Source organism: Marmota monax, unplaced genomic scaffold (genome assembly GCF_021218885.2).
Source record: "Marmota monax isolate L192 unplaced genomic scaffold, Marmota_monax_Labrador192_F-V1.1 WCK01_AAM20220418_F8-fsc00047, whole genome shotgun sequence".
Lineage (NCBI taxonomy): Eukaryota > Metazoa > Chordata > Mammalia > Rodentia > Sciuridae > Marmota > Marmota monax.
In genome coordinates, this window is record NW_026692072.1 from 12765165 (window position 1) to 12792817 (window position 27653).

Consider the following 27653-nt stretch of genomic DNA (forward strand, 5'->3'; position numbering starts at 1 on the left):
AATTTGTAAGCAGCATTACAGATTATCTGAAATGTTTGGGGCCAAAGTGTTCTGGATTTTATTTGTTTGAATTTTGTATATGTACATATACAGAAGGAGGTATCTTGGGGATGGAAACCAAATCCAAACATGAAGTTCATTTATTCTCATATATACCTTATGCACATAACAAGAAGGTACTTTTATACACCATTTTTCTTTTTCTTCTTTCTTTTTGGCAGTGCTAAGGATTGAACCTGGGGTCTTGTGCTTAGAGTTTATTGCTACTGAGCTACAGCCCTTCTTTCTTTATTTTTTAAACAGGGTCTCACTATATTGTCCAGGTGGATCTCAAACTCCTGGGCTCAAGTGGCTCCTGTTCTCAGCCTCCTGAGTAGCTGGTACTACAAGTGCATGCCATTGCACATGACATTACACTATTTTTAATAATTATGTACAGGAAACAAAACTTTATGCTGGGGATGTGGCTTAGTGGTGCAGTGCTTGCCTAGCATGCGTGAGTCTCCTGGGTTCAATCCCCAGCATCACATACACATACACACAAGTTTGTGTATTGCAGCAAGAGGGGCTGAGAGGATCTCTTCCCCCTTGGGGACACTGAATAAACTTGATCACAACCCATAACATGAGGTCAGGCACAGAATTTTCTACCTGTGGTATCATGCTAATGCTCCAAAAATTTCAGATTTGGGAGCATTTCAGATTTCACACTTTGGGATTAGGGATGCTTAACCTATATTTCTTTCTGTATTCTTAGGGGATTTTCCTTTCTTCTGACCCTAATTAAACTCTGGACATGTGGTGTGCAGTTTGTCACTAGAGCTTTATAAACATACACATTAAAACAATGCCTCTCAGAACCTGCTTTCATGAGGAAGCTTGTTTTTCACAGAGCACATGACTCAGCTGCACAGTGCCAAGGTAGAACCCATTCAACAGGGGAAATAAATACGGGGTTTCTTACTAGTTGATCACACAGTATGAGGGTGAAGAAAAAGGGATAAAGATGTTGGACTTTGGCAACAGAGGTGAGCTTGCCCTCCCCAGAATAATCTGCTATGAAATGACATAAATGACACTGTTTAATTTAATTTAACAAACCCTCGCCAAGTTGCACAGTTTGTCTTTGTAATTTAAAGAACAGTGTAGAGGGCTGGGGTTGTCGCTTAGTGGTAGAGCACCACATAAAAATAAACAAAATAAAGGTGTTACATCCATCTACAACCAAAACAATTAAAAAAAAAAAAGGACAGAGTAGGCTCTGTAACTTCAAAGTCATCTTATGCAGAAGGTGCCAAATCTCTGTGACCTGGAAACATCTCTGCTATTCTACATAATGAAACCAGAATTAGTCTGAGAACAGCTTGGAAAAACAGAAGTTTGTAGTTCTATTTCTGCAAAGCAGAGCATTTTGTGGAGTATTCTTGCCAATACTTGCTTCTATGGTTTAACTGTGTTCACCAAATCTCATGTATTAGAAATTGGGTCCCCAGGGAAGCAGCATTAATGGCACTGAGAGGTGGATCAAGGGAGTGGCTTTGTTATAAAAGCAAGCTCTCTCTGGCGTGCTTGCTCTACCTTTCCATGCAAAGCCCTGCACCACTCTGGGACTCTGCTAAGTCCCCATCAGCAACAAGGCCCTCACCAGAGCTGGGGATGTAGCTTAGTCATAGAGTGTTTCCCTGGAATATGCAAGATTTTAGGTGTGATCTCTAGCACTGAATAAAACAAATAAATAAACAAACATAAAAAGGCAACCCTCACCAAATGTGGTCACTAGACCTTGGACTTCCCAACCTCTCAAACCATAATACATTTCCTTTTCATAAATTACCCAATCTATGGTATTCATTTATGGCAACAGAAAATAGAATAATATAGCTGTGATCAAATTTGGTGACAACATAACTAAAGCCAGTGATGATGGTCATTTCAGAGTGGCTAGGTATCCAGAAAATCTCCAGATCTCCAAAACCCTTGCACTTAATGACAAATGGGGGGGGGGGGGGAACCTAGAATTTTTGTTCTCAAAATAGCCTCTATGTCTTTTCCTATGGTTAATGTTTCACCAAAAACATCTTAAGTGTAATGCTTACTGTCATTGCCTTACCTATTTATATTTATGGCACTTTCAAGATGTGTTGTCACTTCTCCCAAAATAGAAAAGAGGCCAGTCTGGCGCATGACTGTAATCACAGCAGCTCAGGAGGCTGAGGCAGGAGGATCACGAGTTCAAAGCCAGCCTCTGCAATTTAGTGAGGCCCTAAGCAACTTAGCGAGATTCTATCTCCAAATAAAATAGAAAAAAAGGACCGAGGATGTGGCTCAGTGGTTCCCTGAGTTCAATACTTGGCACCAAAAAAAAAAAAAAAAAAGGATGTGCTGCCACTAGATGGTCAAATGACACCCATTAGTCCACATGGTTCAAAAAGTTGACCTGAGGGCTGGGATTGTGGCTCAGTGGTACAGAGCTTGCCTAGCCTGCACGAGGCACTGGGTTTGATCCTCGTACCACATAATTGTAAAATAAAAATATTGTGTCCACCTAAAACTAAAAAATAAATATTAAAAAAGTGTTGACCTGAAATCCATTTTGAATCTTAAGAAATTACTTCTATTAGTGAATACACAGTTGGTTTATAAAGAAAACAAAGCACCAAATATATTCATGGTTCTTCCCCTATGCCCTTGACCTTCATCAAAAACTGTTGAATATAAGTTGTCCTTATATATCTGAAGACCTGATTAAAATGCTTATTTTCTGCTTTACTCTAGTTTCCTTCTCCTAGCTCATACTCAGTGTGATGAAGATGCGTCAAGCTGTTTCTCCACCAGCCTGAGATGGATTTACACTGTGCAGGCCCGCCTGTTAGAATGCTATCAAATCCTTTTTTTTTTTTTTTTTGGTACCAAGGATTGAAGCCAGCGCATTTAACTACTGAGTCACATTCTCAGACCTTTTACATTTTTATTTTGAGACAGGGTTTCTCTAAATTGCTTAGGGCCTCACTAAGTTGCTGAGGCTGACCTCGAACTTGCAATTCTGCCTCAGCCACCTGTTACAGGTGTGGACCACCACGCGCAGCTGCTGTTCAAAATTTTTTGTGTGGGTTTAGTACTGGGCATTGAATCCATGGGTGGTCTACCACTGAGCTTATATCTCCAATCCTTTTTTTCTTAACATTTTGAGACAGGGTCTCACTAAATTGCTAAGAGCCTTGCTAAAGTGTTGAGACTGATCGTGAACTTGCAATCATCCTGCCTTAGTCTCCTCAGATGCTGGGGTTATAGGTATATGCCACTGTGCCCAAGTGACATTCAAAAATTTCTAGCCAGGGGCTGGGGATGTGGCTCAAGCAGTAGCGCGCTCGCCTGGCATGCGTGCGGCCCAGGTTCGATCCTCAGAACCACATACAAACAAAGATGTTGTGCCCGCCGATAACTAAAAATAAATAAATAAATAAATATTTAAAAAAAAAAAATTTCTAGCCAGAGTCACTCCTTTAGCCTCCTACTAAAGCTTAAGGAGAAATGACAGGCACATTGGCTCCTAGATACCATAGCATGAAAATTCCTATGTGGTACTTCTTCCTCATCTGAGGAGGAAAACTTGCCACACTCTTCTGAGAACAAACAAACAAATATCAATGCTTTAGAACAAATGCCACTTCAAATGAGCTGAACAGAGCTAGAAATTTACTATAATGGTCTTTTAGAAGTTACTATTGTTGTTGTTATTATTATGTATGTGTGTGTGTGTTGCTGGGAATTTAACCCATGGGCTCAGGCATACTAGTCTTTTAGCAATTATTTGATGTGATGCTTCTCCTGAGTTTCATAGGATTATCTTCTTTTTAACCCTTCAACACACATGCAAGCCACATGTTTAGGAAGTTTAGTGTTCAAAACACTTTCTGTGCGTGTGTGTGTGTTGCTGGGGATTGAACCCAGGGCCTTGTGCATGCAAGGCAAGCATTCTACCAACTGAGCTATATCCCTAGCCTCAAAACTTTTTTTTTTTTTGAGATGGGGGTCTATATTGCCCAGGCTGGTCTGGAACTCTTGGATTCAAGTGATTTTCCTGTCTCAGTCTCTCCAGCAGACACAATCATTCCTGGCTTCATAAAGCTCACATGATCAGTGATAAAAACAACTGATCATGTGTTCTGATATTTGATTCCAAAAATAATATCATCATACTGGGATGCTTTTTACAAATTTCTTCCAAATTTATTTGGAGCAAAAACAAGTATTTCTGAACAACTTTCAAACAAAGTTTGTCTCCAGCATTTTATAATTCTTGTTTTTTTGGTACAAGGGATCAAACCCAGGGGCCCTTAACCACTGGACAACATCCCTAGCCTTTTTATATTTTATTTAGAGACAGGGTCTCTCAAGTTACTGAGGCTGGCTTTGAACTTGAGATTCTCCTGCCTCAGCCTCCAGAGGCAGTGGGATTCTAGGTGTGTGCCACTGCACACTGCCAGAAAACTTTTAATCCAAAGTGATAGGTAAAAGGAAAAGTCAAAACTAGAGGTAGCCTGTAATAAGCTATAGTGACTCCTCTTTAATATGACTCTAGCATGCTGAGACGACATGCTGAAAACAGCAGACTATGCTTGGTGTTCATGAGGGACCATTGCACAAAAACTGCTACAATAAGATATCTGTTCACATAAGATTAAGCAGTTAACCAATCAAAGGAAACAAGTGGTTAGAGAGAAAGTACTTTAATCATCGAGTTAAAAATTTACATAACCTTGTTGAACATAATATATGCAATATTAAATTTTGAGTAAAACATGAATTGTTATCTTTCTGTGGGAATAACTCACTTTGAGCAAACCTGATATATATATAGTCTGATTGTTTATCACTTGAAAGCTTTGACACAAGGCTTATTTTAACATAGCACACTCCCCAAACATGTTTATAACAGAATTTGATCTATTAAAATTGATTTGTAGCTAATTTTAGAGAGCATATCTATTAGTTAAAAATGAGGTTTATCTGTGTGGTAGTTCCATGAGCACAGATGTCATCATAATAAAAATCTTAGGAAAAAATAACTGAATGCATAAGCGATGCATCTGAGGACATGCATGTGGTGTAAGTAAGTACAAAGTGTAAGGTCATCATGGTGTGATGCATGCACAGCACAACATACCACAACCCCTTACAGAATGCATAGGACCCAAAGACTCTGAGGAAGTGCCTGTGTGGCAAAGCCAAGGCACATCTACGGGTATGTGTTTACGTGCAAGGATGGGTATGCTGCCATAGCAGTGGTGCTTCTTTTTGTGACAGGATATCTGTTCCTAGGCCAGTTTGGCTTCATACCTGGAGCTGACTCTTGGCTGGAGTCTGTGCTTCCTCTTTGGGGGCATGATGGTGTAAAACCTGGCCTCTTACTCTGTGCAAACAAGATAGAAGAGTTGAACTCACTTTCTTTTGCAAATTCTACAGTTACAATTAGGACTCAGGTTGGCCTTACTAGGAATTAGTGGCGAGTATTTGTGTTTTTTCCCCCATGCCCAAGTGGTCAACATTGTTACAGGACAGAGGTAAATTAAGCATTTGTCCTAGTCTCTCACCAAGTCAAGGTGCAGAAGCAACACTTGAATTGCCCCAAGAAGCAGAGGGACTGTATTTCATAAGTTGTCTAGAAACATTACACAAAGAGAAAAACTTGATCCATCAAGATAGCTGCCCCACATATTCAATTGTTTATCTGATATGCCCATATCCCCGTTAGAGAAATATTCCACTAGAAATTTTAAGCAAATTAAGTAAAGATTAAAGTTTGGATGGCTTTCATCCAGTATATTGTATTTAGTTTAATCCATGGTTACTTGTCACAATCTAACTAGTATGTTTTATTTTTGGAATATGGATTTAGTTACCTACAGACCTTGTGAAATGAATGCTAAATGAGGAAAAAGGACAAGTTCCTCATTTACCAGTTTCTTTACCTCCAGTCCTTTTTACTTTTTATTTTGGGACAGGGTCTTGCTAAGTTGTTCAGGCTGGCCTCAAAGCTGCAAGCCTCCTGTTTAGTTTAGGCATGTATCATAGCACTTGGAAAATTTTCTGATTTGACTTCATTGAAACCTCTTTTCTTTGCTCTTCAGTTTCTGTCACTCATAGAGGATCTTGTCTTTATAGTCCTTTAGGAGCCCCACACATAGAAGCAGGTTCTCCAGAAGACCCTGATAGGTAAATGAGAGCATCAACCCAGGAATTCCCAAACAACAGACTTTGGAAAACAGCAGGGTCACCCTGGGAGGACTGTCCACTCTGTGTCTAATATGCCTAAGTTAACCTGGTGATTCTCAACCTTTGAGTCAGACTCGTGTGAGCCACACCTTCCCACAGGTATACCCAGGGCTATGTGAAAGGACAGCTTACTAGCTGATGCCCTCTTCCTTCTCCTCCCTCTTAGAATATGCACGTGTAAATGTGCATGAGAGATTGTGAAAGGGACCAGGTTAATTCTGATGAGACTGGACTGGTTACCACAAAAGCAGGTTGTAATAAAGTGAGGCTGCCTCCTGTGCTTTGCATTTTTTGCTTGTCCCACTTGCCATTCCATTTTTCTGTTATGTCATGATGCAGCACAAGGCACTTGCCAGAGGTATACGCACCCAATCTTGGACTTCTGGCCTTCAGAACTGTGAGCTAAACAAACTTCTTTCATTTATAAATCACACAGTCTCAGGTCTTATAATAACGGAAATGGAGTAAGACATTCACAAACCTCAGATTGAGTGACCAGTGGTAACACTGGCTGTGAGGTATACCTCACAACTGATGGTGACATCCCATGTGTTGCTGACATCTCCTTGGGCTGAGAACTACTACATTATGTATTCTCTATCGCTATCTAAACTGACATGTTGCCATACAATTACAAAACAACGGCAGCCTAACAAATGTTTGTTAAAATAAAATTAAATTCTTGTTAGCATGCTTTCAGATTTGGGTGCTCTTTCTCAGTTCTTTAGTACCATGTGGACTAAGTCCCAGGGTGGCCACGTGATGTGTAGCCTAAGGGCATAAACTGCCTTAGATGTTCACCCAGGCAGAACAAATCTGGGAAGGTCAGTAGTATAATTCCTCCAAATCACATAATACATTTGAAAACTAATATTAATTGCTCGTTTAATTGCTGGTATATGTACACATATATGTATGTATGTACGTATATATATATATATATATATGCACCATATATATGCCAGCAATTTATACACGCGCGCGCACACACACACACACAGTATGTGAATATACATATATATGTATATGCACATATATATTATGTGAAGTACCTGCATTTTCTCTTTATTCTTACGTAGAATCAGTGTCATTTTGGAGTCCATGGAGGTGCTTCTCTCTCCTCCATTTAACTGTGTTTAAAATAAATGAACATATCCTCACTAAATTTTCCATGTGAATGTGATTTTATTGAATATATATTACTTGTGTGCATTTTAGTCATGCATGTTTACTCATGATGATATTCTAACACAAAAAGAAAGGCAAGACACAAATGAGTAACAAGTCAATGAAAAGAAGGAAAGGGGACCCAATGTTTATTGGGTGGCTACCGCATGCCAGGTACTTTATAGCTTCACTTCTAATGCTCACAATAAGTGATGATGAAGATATCATTATCCCAATATTTTAAATGCAAAAACTGAGTCCTTGGCTGGTTATGTAACTCACAGAATATAGACTGAGCATTCCTTATCAGAAATGCTTGGAACCAAGAAGCCAGGAACAGTGGCACACGCCTGTCATCCCAGTTGGCTCAAGAGGCTGAGGCAGGAGGATTACGAGTTCAAAGCCAACCTCAGCAAAAGCGAGGCACTAAGCACCTCAGTGAGACCCTGTTTCTAAATAAAATACAAAATAGGGCTGGGGATGTGGCTCAGTGGTCGAGAGCCTGTTAGTTCAATCCAAAAACAGAAAAAAATAAATGCTTGGGACCAGAAGTGTTTCAGATTTAAGATTTTTTTTTCCGATTTTGGAATATATGCATATACATAATGCGACAGATATCTTAGGGGAGGTGACCCAAATCTAAAAATGAAGTTAAGCCAGGAGTGGTGAGCACACCTGTAATCCCAGTGGCTCAGAAGGCTGAGGCAGGAGGATTGCAAATTCAAAACCAGCTTCAGAAAGTTAGAGAAGTCTCAAGCAACTTATTAAGCCCTGTCTCTAAATAAATTTAAAAAGGCTAGGGATGTAGCACCCCTGGGTTCAATTCCTGACACCAAAAAAAGAAAAAGAAAAAATAAGTTCTTTTATGTTTCATATGCACCTTATACACATACCCCTACTAAGGTAATTTTATGAAATACTTTTAAATATTAGAAATTTTGCATGAAACAAGTTTTGTTGATACAGAATTTCCCCTTGTGGTGTCACGCTGACCCTTAAAAAGTTTCAGATTCTACAGTATTTCAGATGATGGATGCTCAACCTGTATTAAATTGTGGGGATGGAAGAGGAATTTAATACAGACCCAAAACCTGTGCTCTTGCCACCATTAAACTAGACATCAAATCATCCTCAATACTGAACAGGAATGGCTATGCTCTGTGGAGGTTCCCCAGTATAGTGTGATGAGATCTCACTGTACCACTCACTGTTAACTGTAGGGTGGCATTCCATGCAAGGGCTTTTGCACCATATCCACTAAGAATTAGCTACTATTGTACCAAAACCTATTTTTATATATAAAAGAACCAAGGATTTTATAGTCATAAATCTTTCAAGTACTAAAAATTGGGTGCCTCTCTTCTGTTTTTTGCCACTGCACACAACTGATATAAATTCCTGATTCGTTATTAATATCACCCCCAGACTTGAAGGCTCCTGGTATTTTATTCAATGTTGAATTCTCAGCATTCAGTAAAGGGCCTGTTGTGTAGTATGCACATGATAAAATCTATTAAGTGGGGTGGATAGATGGTGAATTCACAGCCTGTTCTTATGTTATTGGTATGAAATCACAAGTCACCAGTATTTTATATTAGAATTCAGGGGCTGGGGATATAGCTCAGTTGGTGGAGTGCTTGCCTTGCATGCACAAAGCCCTGAGTTCAATCCGCAGCAATACACACATACATACACACACACACACACACACACATGCAAACACACACACAGAATTCAGCAGTGTCCAAACAAAGCAGTGTCAATGTTGTCCTCCTACCACCACACACACCAAATTTTATGTTCCCTGCTTCCAGTGGCACTAACAGGTACAGGTAACAGAAATGGCTATTGCATTCTTTACCCTGTGAGAGACATGCTAACTGGAGACATAAGAGAATCTGTGTGACAGAGTCAAACAAAAAATATTACCTCACTGAGGCTTAGTTTTTCATTTTTCATTGCTGAAGATCTGAAATTCTCCAAAGTTTTGTAAAAGGTAGACTGCTTTTGCAGAGTAGGACCAAGTTCTGCCCTGTCCTAGAAAAATTAAGTGAAAAGAGAATATTTTTCAATCAATTCATTGATAATTGACCCAATGCACACAATAACAAAACTCCCACCTCTGAAAGCATTTTTGTTTTTGGAGAGCAGAGGGTTGGAGGTGGGTGTGGCATCTAGGAGCAGAATAGAGAAGGAGCTGTCCAGTGTCCTTATCCTGGACCAGGCCTAATCCCTCAGCTACCCAGCCACTCTGGACTAGCTCTAGCCACCTCTTTTCCAGTACCACCTCTTTCCTCTGGAAATCTAGACTTGGTCAAAATCCAGACTTGCTATACCAGACTGTAGGAAAGGTTCAGTGGGCCATGGCTGAAACCTACTCAAAATAGTTAGAGGACCCAAAATACAAAGTCCCCCCACTTGCTACACCCTACTCTTTCTGGATTATAGTAAACTTTAGATTTTTTCCTGCTCCCTCTATGGAACATCAGGAACCAGACAGCAGAGTAGACATCGGGGCTTTCTTACGGAGGCATCTTCTGTTAACTTGAACTCTGGCATCAACTTATTTTTCTGATGCAGCTCATTTCGCTGTTTCCTAGTTTGAAGTGGCTTCTTTTTTTTCTTCTTAGACATCATCTTTTGATTCAACTGTTCCAGAAAGTACAGAGAAACTGCTCACTGGGGGTTCCAGAATTATGCTTACCCTTACATGGCACTCTTCACACAACGGTCAAAATAAAATGTGGGGGCTGAGTGCAGTGGCACATGCCTGTAATCCCCAGCAATTCAGAGGAGGCTGAGGCAGGAGGATTGTAAGTTTAAGGCTAGCTTCATCAACTAAGCAAGACCCTAAGTAGCTCATGGTAGAATGCTTGCCTAGCATGTGTGAGGCACTGGGTTTGATCCTCAGCACCATATAAAAATATAAATATAAGTAAAATAAAGGTATTGTGTCCATCCACAACTAAAAATATATTTTTAAAAAATTAAAAAGGGCTCATGATTCATCTCGGTGGTAGAGCATCCCTCAGTTCAATTTTGGGTACCAAAGAAACAAAACAACAACAAAAACTCAAAACCCAAAAATGTTGTGGCCCTCATGTTGTTGGCTTAGAGAATAAGCAAATGGTTATCTTCTTACCAAAGGCTATTCTTTACTTAACACACCTGAATTCCACTATTACAGGTATACTGCCAAAGGGGCATTTATATCAATAACCAAATATCTATTATTTACAAGATAAAATCAGATGACTATGGCAATATGTCAGGTCTGGATCATTAGACGTGTGGTGGAAAGATTCAGTTTTATTGTTACCAAAAAGTGGCTTTAATAATTAAGCATAAAAAATTATGAAGGGGGCTGGGGCTCAGTGGCAGAGTGATTGCCTAGCACGTGTAAAGCACTGGGTTTGATCATTAGCACCACATAAAAATAAACAAAGGCATTTTGTCCATCTACAACTCCATTTTTTTTTAAAATTATAATAAAGGCAGGGTTTGCGGCTCAGTGACAGAGCACTGGCCAAGTATATGCATGGCCCTGGGTTCAATCCTCAGCAACACATAAAAACAAACAAATAAAATAAAGGTATTGTGATCAACTACAACTAAAAAATAAATATTTTTTAAAAAAGTTATAAAGGACAAAACAAAAGACTCTAGGGCAGGGTGACCCAGTTAGAACCCTATTGCTCTTTCTTTTTTTTGCAGTTCAGGAGATGGAACCCAGGGCTTTGCCCATGTTAGGTATGGCAAAGCCATTGAGCCACACCCCTAGCCCTATTGCTATATTTTCTGTAGATATTAAGACTTTTGGAAAACTCACGAAATTATGCAGGAATGGCATGATTTTTTTTAAAGATTGCTAGTTCCTAGGTATAAAACTCAACATAATCTTACCTCATCTACTATGTTCAGTAGGTGAACAGGGAGACCATCTGAGAGGGAGCTGTCAGAACCACTGGTGCTAGTTCCAGAGGGAAAGAAGAAAGGGAAATAGCTGTTATTAACATATGCAGGATGTCTAAGATTTACCAGACCAGCCACGTGGGATTAGATGTCTAGTCCACTATTTGCTGAATTGTCTATGCACCAGTTATAAAATCTTCTTGACAAACACATTCATTTATTCCTTCTGAACACCTGCTGTATGCCAGGCAGTATGTTTAGCACAGAGGAGTCAGAGGAGTGAAGCAGAGCCCCTACTAGACCAAGGAGTTCACAATCCATGTGACAAAGGGATACTGGTTCAAAGCGCAAAGTTGCAGAGGGTGTGAGGCCACAGGATTCTCAATGTGCAGCCCCAGAGAACAGCAGAGGCTTTTCCTCATTCATTCCTGTCTGGCTGGTACTAGTTTTGAAAGTCAGGATCCTACCAAGAACTCTGTAAAAATGTGTTGAATATATAGAAAAGTAAATCTAACAGTTTACTGACCACAGACCAGGAAATACTTTTTCTCCCCCCTTGGGTAGAGAACCAGGGCCTCGTGCAGCTAAGCAGGCACTCTTTCACTGATGACCCCCAGCTCCAGGGCAGTATTCTCCCTTCAAAAGTTTTAGACACATATCTAGACTAAAGTCTTCTCCAGAAACTGTCCCCTCCTCTCTTTTACAGGTGCTAGAATGAATGGGGTCTCAGATAATCAATTCTTCCTTCCTTCATCATGTCCTTTACTTGAATGTCACATTATATTTTGCCTTTCCTGGGGTTTGATTGGTTAGAACTGATAGCTCTGATAAAGGCTCCAAATATTAAGTGTCTTAGGGACAAAAGTCAGACCTCATTGGAAGACAAGATTTGAAATCATTCTTTTGCCCAGCCTTTCATTCTTTTAGCACCTCCTCCCACCCTACCCCCCAATACACCTGAGGAGCCCTATGGCAAGACAGCAGGAAGAAAGCCCTGTCTTCTGTGATCTACTTTCTAATTCCCTGTTCTCATGAGGCTTTTCCAATCCAGTCAAGCCTTTGCTCTATTAATAATCTGAAGTTCCTTTTGGAGATAATAGAAAATTTTAACGAAATAGTATATCCCAAAGAGCGTCAAAAATCATGTATGTACACATATAGACAGTAAACTCAAACTGGGCTTGTACCCTCCCAGCCTGCCTGTCTGCACAGTCATAAGAATGGACAGGTGGCGCCCTCTGGAGGCTTGTGTTATCTGGCTTCCTGCCAAAGAAGCCAGCAAATTGTTTTCAATAATTTTTTTTTTCTTTTTTCTGAACCTGGGGATTGAACCCAGGGGCACTATACCACTGACTTATATCTCTAGCCCTTTTCTAGTTCTTATTTTAAGACTGGGTCTTGTTAAGTTGCTGAAGCTGACCTCAAATTTGTGATCCTTTAGCCTCAGCCTCTCAAGTCTGTGGGATTACAGGTGTGCACCATTGAGCCGAGCTGTTTTCAATACTTCTTAACTTCATCAGTTTCCCTACTGAGCCAGCAGCAGTGGAGAGTCTGGCTATTTCTGAGCTGATTCCCCTGGGCTCTATATGCATGTGTTGACATGCAAGGAACATTTTGTTTTTGAGGCTAAAAGTGGAGAGGGGTTGTTGCAGTGAGTTTGGAGAGTTTGGCAAAGGACTGAGGAAGAGTGGAAGGGGTGATGTGATTAATGGGGAACCCTACCTGGCTGACGGTCTGGTTTAAGGTTTCTAAGGAAACATTTATGAGACTCAGCCAAACCTGCTTTAGGGTCCAGATCTCAATGTGCCACATAGAACCGATAGAAAGCCAGCCCTTTCCTCTGTGCTCCATGGGCCAGAGTGCAGACTCCAGCAGAACGCCAAACCCAGCCTAGCAATCTTTTATTTCTTTATTTTTTATTGTTTAGTTATAGGTGGACACAATATCTTTATTTTATTTTTATGTGGTACGGAGGATTGAGCCCAGCACTTAATGCATGCTGAGCCACAACCCCAGCCCTCAGCCCAGCAATCTTTTTTTTTTTTTTAATATTTATTTTATTAGGTGTAGATGGACACAACATAATGCCTTTATTTTTATGTGGTGCTGAGGATCGAACCCGGGTCCCGCACATGCAAGGCAAGTGCTCTACCGCTGAGCCACAATCCCAGCCCCATCAGCAATCTTTTAAAGGAGCTGGGGCAGCCTAAGGCACCCTGGCAGGTAAGGTGGAGTAGAAGGTATTCTTGCACACTGTGAGATACTCACCCACAGAGGGCTTCTTGAAAGAGCTGAGGATACTATAGGGTAGAAGTGAGATCCTGCATCCTAAATTAATTCAACAAATATTCACTGAACTCTCCCTCTGCTAGGTACAGAACAGGCCTCATTCCAGGCACATGAGACACATGTGAACAAAATAAAGATCTCCACTGCCTACTAGGGAGAAAGACAAGAAACAACTGACACAATAAAGATTTTAAAATGATAAATGACAGGAGGTGATAAATGCTATATATATATATAAAAAAGTAGAGCACGGAAGTGGGAATAGGGGTAGCAAGTTGCAGGATGAGAGTAAGGAATGTGGGCCACGTTGAGAATGGTAACATTAAGTGAAGACCTGAAAGAGGTGAAGGGATTAGTCATGTGGATATCTGGGGAATTAGGCATAATAAATTATTAGTTCAGGGGCTGGGGTTGTGGCTCAGTGGTAGAGCACTCGCCTAGCATGCTTGAGGTACTGAGTTTAATCCTCAGAACCACATAAATGTAAAATAAAGATATTGAGTCCATTTAAAACTAAAAAATAAATATTAAAAAAATTAATTATTAGTTCAGTCTCTGAAGCTGGAGAGGGCCTGGCAAGCCTAAGGAAGAGTGAGAAAGCCAGTGTGGCAGTAGCAGAGTGTAAAAGGGAGGGTGGAAACCATGGCGGCATGGCTCAGTGGTACAGTGCTTGCCAAGCATGTGCAAGACGCTGGGTTTAATCCTCAGCACAACCAAAAAGAAAAAGAAATACGTGTGTGAGTGTGTGTGTGTGTATGTGTGTGTGTGTGGTTGGTTAGTTAGAAGCACTATCTTTCATGGAGGTTAGACTGAGTGTCCACGTTTGCTGGGAATCCAGCTCCTCCAGAGCTATGGTTGTCCCATCTGCTTCAGTGAGAAAGAGGACACCAGAAATAACCACACACTGGCGGGAGGACCCAGATCCTGAGGACAAAAACCTCTATGAGAAGAATCCAGACTCCCATAGTTATGACAAAGGTCCTGCTGTGAGTCTCTGGAACACTCAGGTGATCTTCTCTGGCTTCTCTATCATCCTGGTCTTTGTCAGTTCCTTTGTGACTTATCTGCCTGACTATGGGTTGCAAGAGTGGGCCTGCTGGGAAACTGAGAGGCTTGTGAAACACCAAGAGGCCAACAGCCTCCCAATCTTGGAGGAGGAAGAATATTGTTGCTTTGGCCCCAATGATATTCAGTTACTGGAGGATGGGACTGACTAGACCCCAGAGGGGTGGCTCTGGAAGCACCACCTTCCCTATTCACTACTGCCATTCTGCCCTCTCCTAAGAGCACCAAATTAAAGTGACTGCAAACTTGGGTGGGGGGAATCATGAGCAAATTCTAATGTTTGTAATTTCAATCTAGAATCCCAGTACAGTCACGATTCACACACCTCTCCCTCAACCACACTACTGCCTTGGTCTAAGCCACCATCACCTTTCACCTATATTGTTGCAAGAGAGCGTCACAGTCCATTTTTCACAGAGCAGTCAGTGTTCCTGTTGAAACTAAAACCTAAGTCAGATCATGACACTCCTCTACTCAAAACCTTCTGAAGACTTCCTATATCCCATGGAGTCAAGAGCAAAGGCTTTATGATTGCTCCAACGCCCTCCATAAACTGTGTGCTCAACTCCCTGTTTATTTCTAGGGCCCAGAACAGAGGTTGGCATGGACATGTGCTCAGTTTGTAACTGCCAAAGAAATAAAGTGTATTTAAGTGTGCCATGAACTGAGGATATGATTTCCTCTGTTATTATTGAAGCTCAAAACCAACTAAATATATATATAAAACTTATTTTTCTTTGAAATTTATTACCTGGACTCAATATCAGACAAAGAGATGTCACTCCAACTTCCTTCTAAATTCACTTCTTCTCCACGTTCATTGAATTTCTTGTGGATTTCCTGTTGTAAGAGTTCCTTGAGTTCTGCTAGACACTGAGTAAACTGTGACAGTGAAAAAAGAACTACTTTTGATCATCTATGTATTTATTCATCAAATACTTCCTGAGTATATGCTGAAAGGGGGAAAAAGATGAGTTAAATTGCAACCTCTACTACTAAGGACAGGTTAACAGATAAATTCCATAAGCTATAGAAATAGAAGTATTTTTAGGGCAGAAAATACAAGCACTCCTTTAGCCTCTTTTCTCTGGCTATGGCCAACTTCTTAAATAATGAAATGGTCTGACTTATTTCATTTTTTCTGAGCTGCAAAGAAGAAAAAGTTTGAATGGAGTTGTTTAGATTTTGGCATATGGTAAGGATGACTTGGCTGGGGGCATAGCCAAGTACACTTGCCTAACTTGTGGAGGCTCTAGAATCAATCTCCAGCATAGCAAGCAAACAAACAAAAAAACCAATCAAAAAGAAAAGTTAAAGCCAGGCACAGTGGTGCATGCCTGTAATCCCAGCAACTCAGGAGACTGAGGCAGGAGGATGGGAAGTTTGAGGCCAGCCTCAGCAATTTAGCAAGACTATATCTCAAAATAAAAACAAAATGGGCTGATTTAGCTCAGTGCTAGAGCACCCCTGGGTTCAATTCTCAGCACCAAAAAAAAAAAAAAAAAAAAAGGAGAGAGATTAAAATAGGCCATGCTGTGGACAAATTTTACTTTTCTCTTACAGTGCTGGGGGTTAAACCCAAAGCCTTGTGCATGAGAAGCAAGTAGCACTCCATCACAGAGCTGCACCCTTAACCCCCAGATTTTCCTTTTATTTTTTATTTTTTTAATTAAACAATTGTATCCAGAATGGTGCACACCAAGCCAACATTTCAGAAGGGGTATGAGAGATGAGTTAGGGAGATAGAAATAACCCACTGGCGAAACATGGCCAAAGAAAGTCTTTGTGTTTTAGAAGGGGGCTGCTTGAGAACACCCACAGTTGAGGGGAGAGGAAGAAGAGGATAAAGTCCACCCATGCACAAAAGACGGATTACTTTGGGAGAAGAGCAAGGACACTGATTTTCTGAAATACCTGTACCAAGTTGCTCTTTTTCTAAAATAGGAGAAAGGAAAGTAAGAACTGGTGCTGCCATGGGCAAGGCCAGAAGTGAGGGAAAGGGGTGCCAAAGGACAGTCTCCAACTCTAGAGGATGATGAGGTCTTACCATTTGTTGACAACACTGCAGGCTGGGGCTTTTAAATTTTCCTTAAATATAAAAGCTTCAAAAAATATTAAGATGAAAATAAAGAACACATGTAATCCCACTGTACTGACTTTGAAACTGATCACAGTAAAAGCACCATGTTTCTTGAAAAAACATTTTTACCTTTGTTTTATCAGGATCACAGAAATCCAGAAGGGTGTCACACACATGATAACCCAGGGACTTCAGGTCCTCAATAGTAAAGTGAATGTTTCTTTTACTGCCTGGAGAAAAATCCACAAACATTTCTTATTATATCTTAAGGATTGAATGGAAATCTAATTTATGAATAACTTTAAAAAATACCACCTCTGATTCTAGATCAATATGCTTCTAAACAATACAATACTTTCAAATATTGTATTGCGCATTCACATGCAGAGTACTCAAACTCAGTAGAGGGCCAGACAAGGAAATCCTCTAAATCACTATCTCCCCAGCAATCCCAGGCCTTTCATCTCCCCAGGTGCTGTGTGTGGCTTCCCCCTGTGGGTGACTCATGATCTACAAAGGAGAGCTCACCTAGGGTAGACCCACTGAAGGTAGACTCCATGGTATAGCTGTTTAGGATTCCCATTCGCCACATCACTACTCTTCCTGTTCCTTCTTTGCACTTTTGGACCTTAAAATTACAACTATGAAAAGAAAACTAAAGAGAAATCCAAATTCTCTGTTAATTATAAACTGACAAATATTCATTAACATCAAAAATTCATTTTTTAAACAAGAATGGCTTCCTTGGTTGTCTATATACATTATTTCCTAAAGTATGTTCGATAAAACATTAATTCTGGGAGATGTCAATAGTCTTAAGGGGGTGGGGGAGGAGGAGTTCTGTGGTCATGTCAGTCAGGGAGGTGAGGGTGAACAAAACTTAACAGAATTCCTCTGCAGGACCACTCAGAGCACTGCACATGGACTGTGATCCTCCAAAGGCTAGAGAGTGCATTTTTTTTGTTTTCAGTCTTAATTGCCCATTCCTCCCTTTCTTCTTCCCCTCCACCAATGTGCATTTTGCTGGACTAGGGTTCCTAGGACAACTGGGAATACTGGCTTACTTCACCAACCACAGGATTAAAGGTGATAGATAACTTTGCCCACAAGAGTTTTAACTAATGCCCAGGTGGAATAATCAAGAGCAAATTTCAAAAACTGAGCTTGGGCTGGGGGTGTAGCTTAGTGGTACAGCATAAGCTTAGCATGAATGAGGCCCCGAGTTGTTGCCAGCACCAAAAGCTAAAAAAAATCATTTTTATTAAGATATAACTCACACATCATAAAATTCATTCATTTAATGTGCACAGTTCAATGTTTTACGGAGTTGTGTAACCATTACCATAATTGAAGTTTATAACATTTTCATTACCTCAAAGGTAAACTCAAGGGCTGAGGATGTAGCTCAGTAGTAGAGCGAAGCCCTGAGTTCAATCCCCAGCATTGCATGCACACACACACATGCACAAAAGAAAATCACTACTCAATGGCAGTCATGCCCCATTCCACCCTCCTCCAGCAGCCCTGCTGAACCACTTTCCGTCTCTAAATTTGCCTCTTCTGAACACTGCATAGAATGGAATCATATGTTAAGTGGCTTCTTGTGTCTGGCTTCTTTCACTTAGCTTAATGTGTTCAAGGTTCTTCCTTACCCTAGAGTATCAGCACCTTAATCTTTTTATTGCTAAATAACATTCCCCTGTGTGGATATATCACATTTTTTCCTCCATTGACTGATGGACACAGAGCAATTCCTAAATCTATTTTGCTGGGATTTACCAAACACTACTTCTAGGAAGCAGTAAGCTCCCTTGTACCTAAGTCTAATGGACAGAAAATTACCTCATGTGCTTACCTTATCTGGTGCATTTTTGCTTAACATTAAAGGAAAGACTCGCTCATGAAGCCAGTACTTCCGGTCGTTGTTATTGCAGCCATACAGGAAGATATTATTCTTACGGCTGTGACCATGAAAATCACAATATAAAAGAACCTCTCTTTCTTCAAGAAGTCTGTTGAGAGGGCAAACAAAGGACTCAGGGGACCTCCAAATGCATGCAAACAATCCAGGATCATCTGGATTCTTTTAGGAGTATGGCTGTTGATACCTTCCCTCCTCAGAAAATTTCAGTTGCTAGTGGCCTCCAATGGACACTATCCCCATCCATTTCTGAAAACATGCTCTCAGGCACATGCCTGTAATCCCAGCAACTCAGGAGGCTGAGGCAGGAGGATTCCAAGTTCAAGGCCAGCCTCAGCAACTTAGTGAGACTCTAAACAACTCAGCGAGGGGCTGAGATTGTGGCTCAGCAGTACAGTGCTCGCCTAGCACAGGCGGGACCCGGTTCGATCCTCAGCACCACATAAAAATAAAGGCATTGTGTTGTGTCCATCTACACCTAAAAAATAAATATTAAAAAAAAAAAACCCTCAGCGAGACTCTGTCTCAAAATAACTAACTAAATAAATAAAATAAAAAGGGTTGGGGATGTATCTCATTGGTAAAGCAACTCTGGGTTCAATTCCTCTTATGGAAAAAGAATAAAATAAAAATAATATATGCCCTTGCGAGAAGGACTCATAATGAAAAAGTAGTGGGTAGACCTGGATAAGTGGACAAGAAGTGGAGAAAACCTATTAAAAGAAGCCCACTGTGAAGAACGTGAGGAAGGGAGAGAGACTGCAGTTGTAGGGAATCACAGATTGCCTTTGCTTTCGACTTTCTAGGGCCCGTTTCCTACAAGCCCTTCTTTGTCTCTGGATCACTCAGGACACTTATTCCAACTTCCCAAACATGCTCACTTTCTCCATGATGATGATGATTGGATGAAGAGGGTCATAACAATAATCGTACACATTTACAAGGTGCTTGTACTATGCTAAATAAATCACATGGATCATCTCATTTAATCCTAACAGTAACCACTCAATGCAGGTATTATTATGACCATTCTACAGATGAGAAAGCTAAAGCTCACTGAGGTTAAATCATCTGGCTAAGATCATAGATCCCACCAATAGTGAAACAATGTCTCAAACGCAGGCCAAGCTGACTCCCACACACATGCCCCTAGTTACTCTACCAGCCCAACACTACTCACACCTGTTCACACAGGTATGGTTAGAAGGTGTGCATTTACTTCTTTTTTTTTTTTTTGTATTAGGATTGACCACTGAGCTACATTCCTAGTCCTTTTTATTTTTATTTTGAGACAGCATCTCACTAAGTTGCTAAGGGCCTCACTAAGTTGCTGAGGCCGGCCTTGAACTTGTGATTCTTCTGCCTTGGACTCCCTAGTCACTGGGATTGTAGGAGTGTGCCACTGCACTCAGCTTCATTTGCACATTCTTATCCGTTGCATTTTCACTCCTTTAAGGTGGGCACTATTACATTTTAACCTTTGACTGCTTTTACACAGGCCTGAAAAGTGCTGACTGATTTTTTATTCTTCATGAGAGGTAACATAAAATGGTAATAAGGGACTCAGACTGTGGAACCAGAGAGACTGTGTTCAAATATACACCCTGTCACTCACTAGCTGTATGATTTTGTTCAGGTCATTTAACATTTCTGGTCCTCAGTTTCCTCATTATATACAAGACAGGATATTAATCCTAAAGGATCTCATTAATGTGGAGATTAAACGGATCATATAAGTAAAGCACTAACATACTGTCACTTCATACATAAGCACTAATTATTAGCCACTATTGTTACTATACAAGTTTCTTTTTTAATATTTTATTTTTGTTGTAGTTGGGCACAATACCTATTTTTTATTAATTTATTTTTATGTGGTGCTAAGGATCGAACCCAGGGCCTCACATGTGCTAGGTGAGCACTCTACTGCTGAGCCCCAACCCCAGCCCCTAATATACAAGTTTCATCATGAAGACCCACAACTTCCCTGACCTCTGATCTTTTCCACTCAGTTGTTTGACTTCTAAATGAAAAGACTCTAGCCAAAGTGTTGCATATTTAGTTTACATCCAAAGATCTGACAAAGCCATGTGACGTCAAAGGGACTGGTAAAAACCATCCAAAGCCATATCTAATGACAGAACAACAAAAGAGAGGAGTTGGGGTTGTGGCTCACTGGTAGAGTGCTCACCTAGCATGCATGAGGCACTGGGTTCAATCCTCAGAACCACATAAATGTAAAATAAAGATATTGTATCCACCTAAAACTAAAAAATAAATTTTTAAAAATATTTTTTAGTTGTAGTAGGACACAATACCTTTATTTCACTTATTTATTTTTCTAATTTATTTTTTAGTTGTAGTTTGACAGAATACCTTTATTTTATTTATTTATTTTTATATGGTGTTGAGGATTGAACCCAGGGCCTCACACATGCTAAGCGAGTACTCTACCACTGAGCCACAACCCCAGACCCTAAATATTTTTTTTTTTAAAAGAGACCTCATTCCCCATAAGACAGAGTATATGACAAAAGGCTCAGCACTCACAGAAAGACCAACGGATAAAAGGTCTCACCTTTTGATCATGTTCCTCGTGTGCCAGATGCAAGGAAAAGACTCCTTCAGGATGGTTTTATAATGCCTGTTCAAGTCCCTTCCAGCCAATGAACACCTATAATTCCCCACAATCACGCCATCTGGATTTAACATGGGAACTACCTTGAAGACAAAAATATCTCTAAGGAGCTGGGCATCTGGGGAGTTGCTAAGGATGAAATCCAAAAAGCCTTTCATAATCCAGGAGGCATTACTTTCCCCAGGGTGCACTCTGGCACTCAAGACCACAGCTTTCTTTGCAGCAGCTTCATGAGGGGTCGGGGATGGGTTGGTGATGGTGAGCAAGTAGACAGTATTTCCTGCTAAGCTCCTGCATAAAGTTCGGAGCTTGCAGAACTGAGACTGGATGGGGTTCTTTGCCACTGACAAGAGGTAGCACTGCAAATCAGTGTATGTATATGGGTAAAAGTGTGCAAAGAAGCAAGTGTCCTGGTCATGTGGAAACTGAATGGTCCACGTAAGACAGTAGAAAGACTGCTGCCCATTGTCTGTGTTATTCTTGTAGTACTTGATTTCATTTCCTTCTCTCCTCCAACCAATGTTGTAGATGTTGGCATCCAATTGGGAGTACATGAGTGGTTTCATGCCTACAGTATACAGGCTCTTAGGCTTCAGCAAGTTGACAATGGTGAAGCGATAGGTGACATCTTTTCTGGTGTTTTGAACTCGAAAATAAAACCACTGTGTGTGTTTATTGGTGTAGAGGTCAGTTCGCAAGGTGAGTTCATACTCGTAGGTGTCTCTGTAATGGAGAGAACAGAAGATTATCTCTATAATCTCACACTCCCTTCAAAAATAAATTTGAGAAAACATCATATTACAACAGAAAAACCTTCTATATCATGTTTATTTTCTAATTTGCCTAACCCCAACCCACATAATTAGACAAGCAGAAACTTGGGGAAGGAAAGTTTGGTGTGAAGAAGGAAGAATTTCAAACTCACTGTTACTCAGGATTTTTTAAAATTCTTTTGGCTTTTTTCTTCTTCTTTTTTTTTTTTTTTTAGAGAGAGAAAGAATTTCAATATTAATTTTATTTATATTTTAGTTTTCGGTGGACACAACATCCCTGTCTGCATGTGGTGATGAGGATCAAACCCGGGCCGCAGGCATGCCAGGCAAGCGTGCTACCGCTTGAGCCACATCCCCAGCCCCTCTTTTGGCTTGAGCCACATCCCCAGCCCCTCTTTTGGCTTCTTGATAGCTTTCTAGAGTGTCTACTAGCAGTTTCTAACTACTGCAGTACATTTCTCTGAAACATACTGAAAGGTAGGGGAGTCAGAGCCCGCTTTTGGTTACTAGCTGTTTATCCTAGAGCTCACACTTTGGAGAAGACCCATAAGCCTCGGTGTTATTTTTATCACTAGCCATCAATTATTTCAAGATGAGGGGGCACCCATGGAATGCATTCACCTTGTATAAAAGATGCAAGACTAACTTGAAAAAGAGGAAATAAAAATGGCAAATAAAATTAAAAAATAAAAAGATATTCACACACATTGATAATAAAAGAAATGCAAATCAAAATAAGATGTGTTTTGGAGGTTAGTTCAGTGGTATGGTGTATTTTTAGCACATGGGAGGCCCTTAATGCCTAGTACACATTTTTTTTATATAACTTTATTTTATTTATTTATTTATTTTTATGTGGTGTTGAGGTTCGAACCCAGGGCCTTGTACATGCAAGGCGAGCGCTCTACCACCGAGCCATAACCCCAGCCCCCCAAAACTTGTTCAAAGTTAAAAAAAAGATGCAATTTCCCCCTTTATCTGCTCATCATCCCAGCTTTGGAAAAGAAGCACTCTTATATATTGAAGATGAGAAACAGAATCATATTGGAGGGCAATTTGGCAAAAACTAGTGTTCAAACCCTTTGACCTCACAATTTTATTTCTAGAATTCATCCCCTAAACCACCATAATTAAAAAGATAATGCATAAATGTGTTAATTCTGCTAAGTGATTAAGCAAAACTATAAACATAATTCATACCAGTTTAGAGCAAGGTATGGAATATCCATACAATAGGATAATGTTCACTAGTTATATATTGGGATGAGTTCTCACTAGTTGTCCAGGCTAGTTCTGAACTCTTGGGCTCAAGTGATCTTCCTGCTTCAGCCCCCTGAGTAGCTGGGAATATAGGTGCATGTCACAGCTCCCAGCTGGCACTATTAAAAATAAGGAGGCAGGACTGCAGTTGTAGCTCAGTGATAGAGCACTTGCCTAGTACGTGAGGCCTTGGGTTCCATCCTTAGCACTTAAAAAAAAAAAAAAAAATAGAACAAAAACAAAACCAAGGAGGCATATCTGTGATACTCCCCTAGAAAAATACCTAAAATTTATCAAATGGGAAAAAAAGCAATTTGTAAAACATTACACCATTATCCAATTTTTAATTTTAAAAATATACACTTTGTGTATATTATACACACACAAATATTAAGGTATATACACAAAACTAGTTACTGTATCCGGGAGGTCTGATTATAGGACTTTTGGTGGGGGGTACTGGGAATTTTGCCCAAGGGTGCTTTATTATTGAGCTACATCTCCAGTCCTTTTATTTTTTGAGACAGGGTCTTGCTAAATTGTTGAGGTTGGCTTTGAACTTGTAATCCTCCTTTCTCAGCTTCCTAAGTAGCTGGGATTACAAGTGTACACTACCATACCAGATTTAGAAGAAACAATTTAGATAAATGCTTTATTTTGGGGGGAAAACAGGAGTCATAATTATTATATTCTCTACAGGGAGCCACCCATGAATTACTTGAGGGTCTTCACTGGGTATTGAGGCAGGGGGATTTAGGTTTGGCAGTGCAAACTAGTTTGTGGCTCCTCCCATTTAATGGATTGCCCAATGCATGTGACCTCTATTTCTGCTCTACTAGGAAGACCTCTCTCATAACTCTGGCATTGGGAGTAACCCGTTGGAAACTGGACAGCCCACCTCCTATCTTATTTGGCAATAAACATTCCATGGAAAACCTCTGATGTTCCCCCATATAAATAAAGCAAGCACAGGCTCCATTGCTCTTTTCAATGTGGAAAAGATCAGTTAGTCTGACCCACGCCTGCTTTTTAAAATTATTTTCGTGTTCTGTACTTTTTTTGCTGTTTTGTCTTTCTTAGCTTTTATTTCAAAGCTAGCCCATTCCACCAAGAGGAACCTCCATTCCATCGCCTGTGCAGGTCCCAGCGAGAATTCTCCACCCTTGTAACCATTTCTCATCACCCCTTTTAGCAAACATTCCTCACTCCAGAAATCATTCCTGAAGATACCTCTAAGGCTCTCAATCATCATTCTATTGGGAAATTCCTGGTTACTCACACTTGGACAGCTTTTTGCAGATTCCCACTCTCAAATCTTGACTCAAAGAGTAGAGTATCATCTTCTGGTCCTTCCAATGTGACAGCAAGTTCCTTGATAACTCCTCGTTTGCCTCCCACTCTTGAACTGGTGAAATAGGAACCTTCAGTGGGCACTGTAGATAAAGAGACATCTTTAAGTCAGGTTCCACTCAGAATCCATTCATTCAGCACATATTTACTGAACCCCTCTACCTGGTCAGCACTACCCTAGGTTAACAGCAATAATATTTAAATTTTCAACTGGGGACTCATCCTGGATAGAAACCATTGACTCAAAGAGACAATTAAACTTCAGATGGTGCTACAAATGGAGTCCCCAGTGGACATCCCTCTAGACTAGGATAGACCCCTTGATCAGCCTGCTGCTTCCCACTTGTCCTAAACCTTCCTCAGAAGAATATTCCAGTTATTTCAATGATACCTCTTGTCAGCCTTAAATGGCTAGGGTGGTTTTTGCCCCAACTCCCAACAGTAGCTGGGTATCCTCTGAGATGGGGGATTGAGAGAGATATAGAAGGACTTAGGCAGCCAGGGCAAGATGGCAAGTGAGGAGGATGGGGGCATGGCCAGAACAAAGGAGCATGAAGAGGGTCTTCTGATGAGATCAACTTTCTGCTTAATGAAAATACTCATGGACATAAGCTGGGGCCCAATCAGACAGACATTTCCATATTTATGCTCTGAAGTGGGACGTGGACACAAGAGGGGACCCAATCAGACAGATACTTCTGTACCTATGCTCCTAAGTGGGAATCCAAAAGAAAAACTAAAACAGACATATGGACAGAGAGGGCACCAATCAATAATAGTGAGGAGACCATGGAAAGGAGAGGAGATAAGGAAAGGAAGAAATTCCAGAGACCATAAATAGAACAGGCCAAAACTCCCCTGCAGATTCCCAGTTCTGGGGCCCTTTCTCTTTGGAGAATTGAGTCTCTGTGGCTTGCTTGCTTAAAAAAAAAAAAAGGTACAATTAATGTCAAGCATGGTGTCATACTCTTGTAATTCCAGGTACTACTCAGGAGATTGAGTAGGAAGATTGTAAGCTGGAAGTCAGCCTGGGCAATTTAGCAAGGCTCTGTCTCAAAATAAAAAATTAAAAGGGCTGGGGAATATAGCTAAGTGGTAGACTGTCACTGAGTTCAATTCCTGGTGCCCTAAAAGAAACAAAAGAAGTTGATTTGCAACTATTTTTGTCCTATCATTTTTTTTAAGTTGTAGGTGGGCACAATTCCTTTATTTTATTTATTTATGGTGCTGAAGATCAAACCCAGGGCCTCACACATGCTAGGTGAGTGCTCTACTACTGAGCCACAACCTAGTCCATCCTGCCTATCATTTTTTTTAAATTTATTTTTTAGATGTAGATGGACACAATACAATGCCTTTATTTTTATGTGGTGCTGAGGATGGAACCCAGGTCCCGCCGGTGGGAGGCGAGTGCTCTACTGCTGAGCCACAATCCTAGCCCCTGCCTTTCATTTTTAATGATATCTTTTTTTGTTTGTTAGAACAACTCAGCAAAATAAAATTCTGGTTTATTGTTGGACAACATTGTTTCACAGGCCAAAAATAAGTAAATAAACAGCAACTTCATAGACAAAAAAAAGAAAAAAAGAAAAGAAACCTTTTTATCTTTGGCCTTTTTAACCATCTCATACAAACCAACTACTTATAGTACAGCTAAAGTAAATACACAAAGTTATTGGAATGCTCGGAATAAGAATTTTTTGTTGTTGTTTTTGCAAGGTTTTTTTTTCTCCTTTGAGATTATAATGAACATGGTCACACCACAGGTAAAGTCAGAAGTAGGACAGAGAACGCTCCAAAGGCTGGTTTGGTCATCCGAGATCATTAAAAATGGCTGACCCCTAACAATATGTACAAAAATATAAAATGTAAATTAAAAATACAAATTTTCCTTTTTAAAAGTACTTTTAAGAAAAAAAGTAAGGCCTTGGAAGTTTTGGTTCTTTTTTTCCTCCCCTGTTGCAAACTCACGTTGTGGTTTTGGTTGGGTGGTGAAGAGCGCGTGTCACTGCGGGTGGCACTGCCCGTGGTGGGCGGGCGGGTGGGCCTCTCCAAGGTGACCACGTTTAGATTCTGAGATGGGAAGTGGAGGGTGAATAGGTCACGGTGGCCTTTTATTTTTAGTTTGACTTTTCCTTTTTTGGTGTCTAGTCATCCTCCTCGGTCTTCTGCTTCTTGGTATCAACATCATCATCCTCGTCATCTTCAGCTGCCCTTTTGCCCGTAGCTGCCTCAGCCTCCTCATCTTCATCTCCATCCTCTTCCTCACCATCACCTTCCTCCTCTTCCTCCCCACCGTCTTCCTCTTCCTCATCTACCTCATTGTCAGCCTCCTGCTCCTCCTTTTCCTTATTAGCATCCCCATTAGCAGGGGCGTCTCTTCCATTCTCTGCCTCCTCCACAACTTCCTTCTCCTTTAAGTCCTTGGTGTCCACAGCCGTCTGACATGGTGGGGCATGCTGGTGATCCGATGCAGTGGGTTAAAAAGGAAACTAGTTCAGGGACTCTGGCGATAAAGCTGCGGAGTCCGCAGGCCGGGAAGGTGGTTGTGGCGAGTGGGGAGCTGGACCCAGGAACAATGCAAGATGGCTTTTCAGAGCAGCCAGTGGGGGCTTAATAATATCTTTTTTTTTAATATTTATTTTTTAGTTGTAGTTGGATATAATACCTTTATTTTATTTATTTATTTTTATGTGATACTGAAGATTGAACCCAGGGCCTCACACATGTTAGGTGAGCACTCTACCTTTGAGCCACGACCCCAGCCCTAGTAATATCTTTTAAATAGTGAAAAGTTGGGGCTGGGGTCTTGGTTCAGTGGTAGAATGCTCATCTAGCATGCATGAGGCACTGGGTTCAATCCTCAGCACCACATAAAAATAAATAAAGATATTGTGTCCACCTAAAACTAAAAAACAAATA

General features: G+C 40.6%; 1 protein-coding gene across 10 annotated transcripts in view; it reads right to left on the bottom strand.

Annotated features, from left to right (window-relative positions):
• Agbl2 (AGBL carboxypeptidase 2) overlaps window positions 1–27653 on the bottom strand; it is a 54365-nt gene that overhangs the window by 15315 nt on the left and 11397 nt on the right. For 5 of the 10 annotated variants that reach the window (XM_046458183.2, XM_046458162.2, XM_046458144.2 and 2 more), the window contains 11 exons: window positions 24661–24814; window positions 21289–22071; window positions 18645–18801; window positions 17318–17444; window positions 16919–17019; window positions 15461–15591; window positions 11347–11413; window positions 9970–10092; window positions 9373–9480; window positions 7329–7406; window positions 4715–5413 (listed from right to left, as the gene is read on the bottom strand). In XM_046458183.2, the coding sequence (XP_046314139.1) occupies window positions 5240–5413; window positions 7329–7406; window positions 9373–9480; window positions 9970–10092; window positions 11347–11413; window positions 15461–15591; window positions 16919–17019; window positions 17318–17444; window positions 18645–18801; window positions 21289–22071; window positions 24661–24814 (2003 nt within the window). In that variant the 3' untranslated portion in view covers window positions 4715–5239. Of the gene's footprint in view, window positions 1–4714; window positions 6210–7328; window positions 7407–9372; window positions 9481–9969; window positions 10093–11346; window positions 11414–15460; window positions 15592–16918; window positions 17020–17317; window positions 17445–18644; window positions 18802–21288; window positions 22072–24660; window positions 24815–27653 lie in introns of those variants that run through there. The other 5 variants (XR_006854747.2, XM_046458152.2, XM_046458170.2 and 2 more) reach the window with 5 other exon arrangements.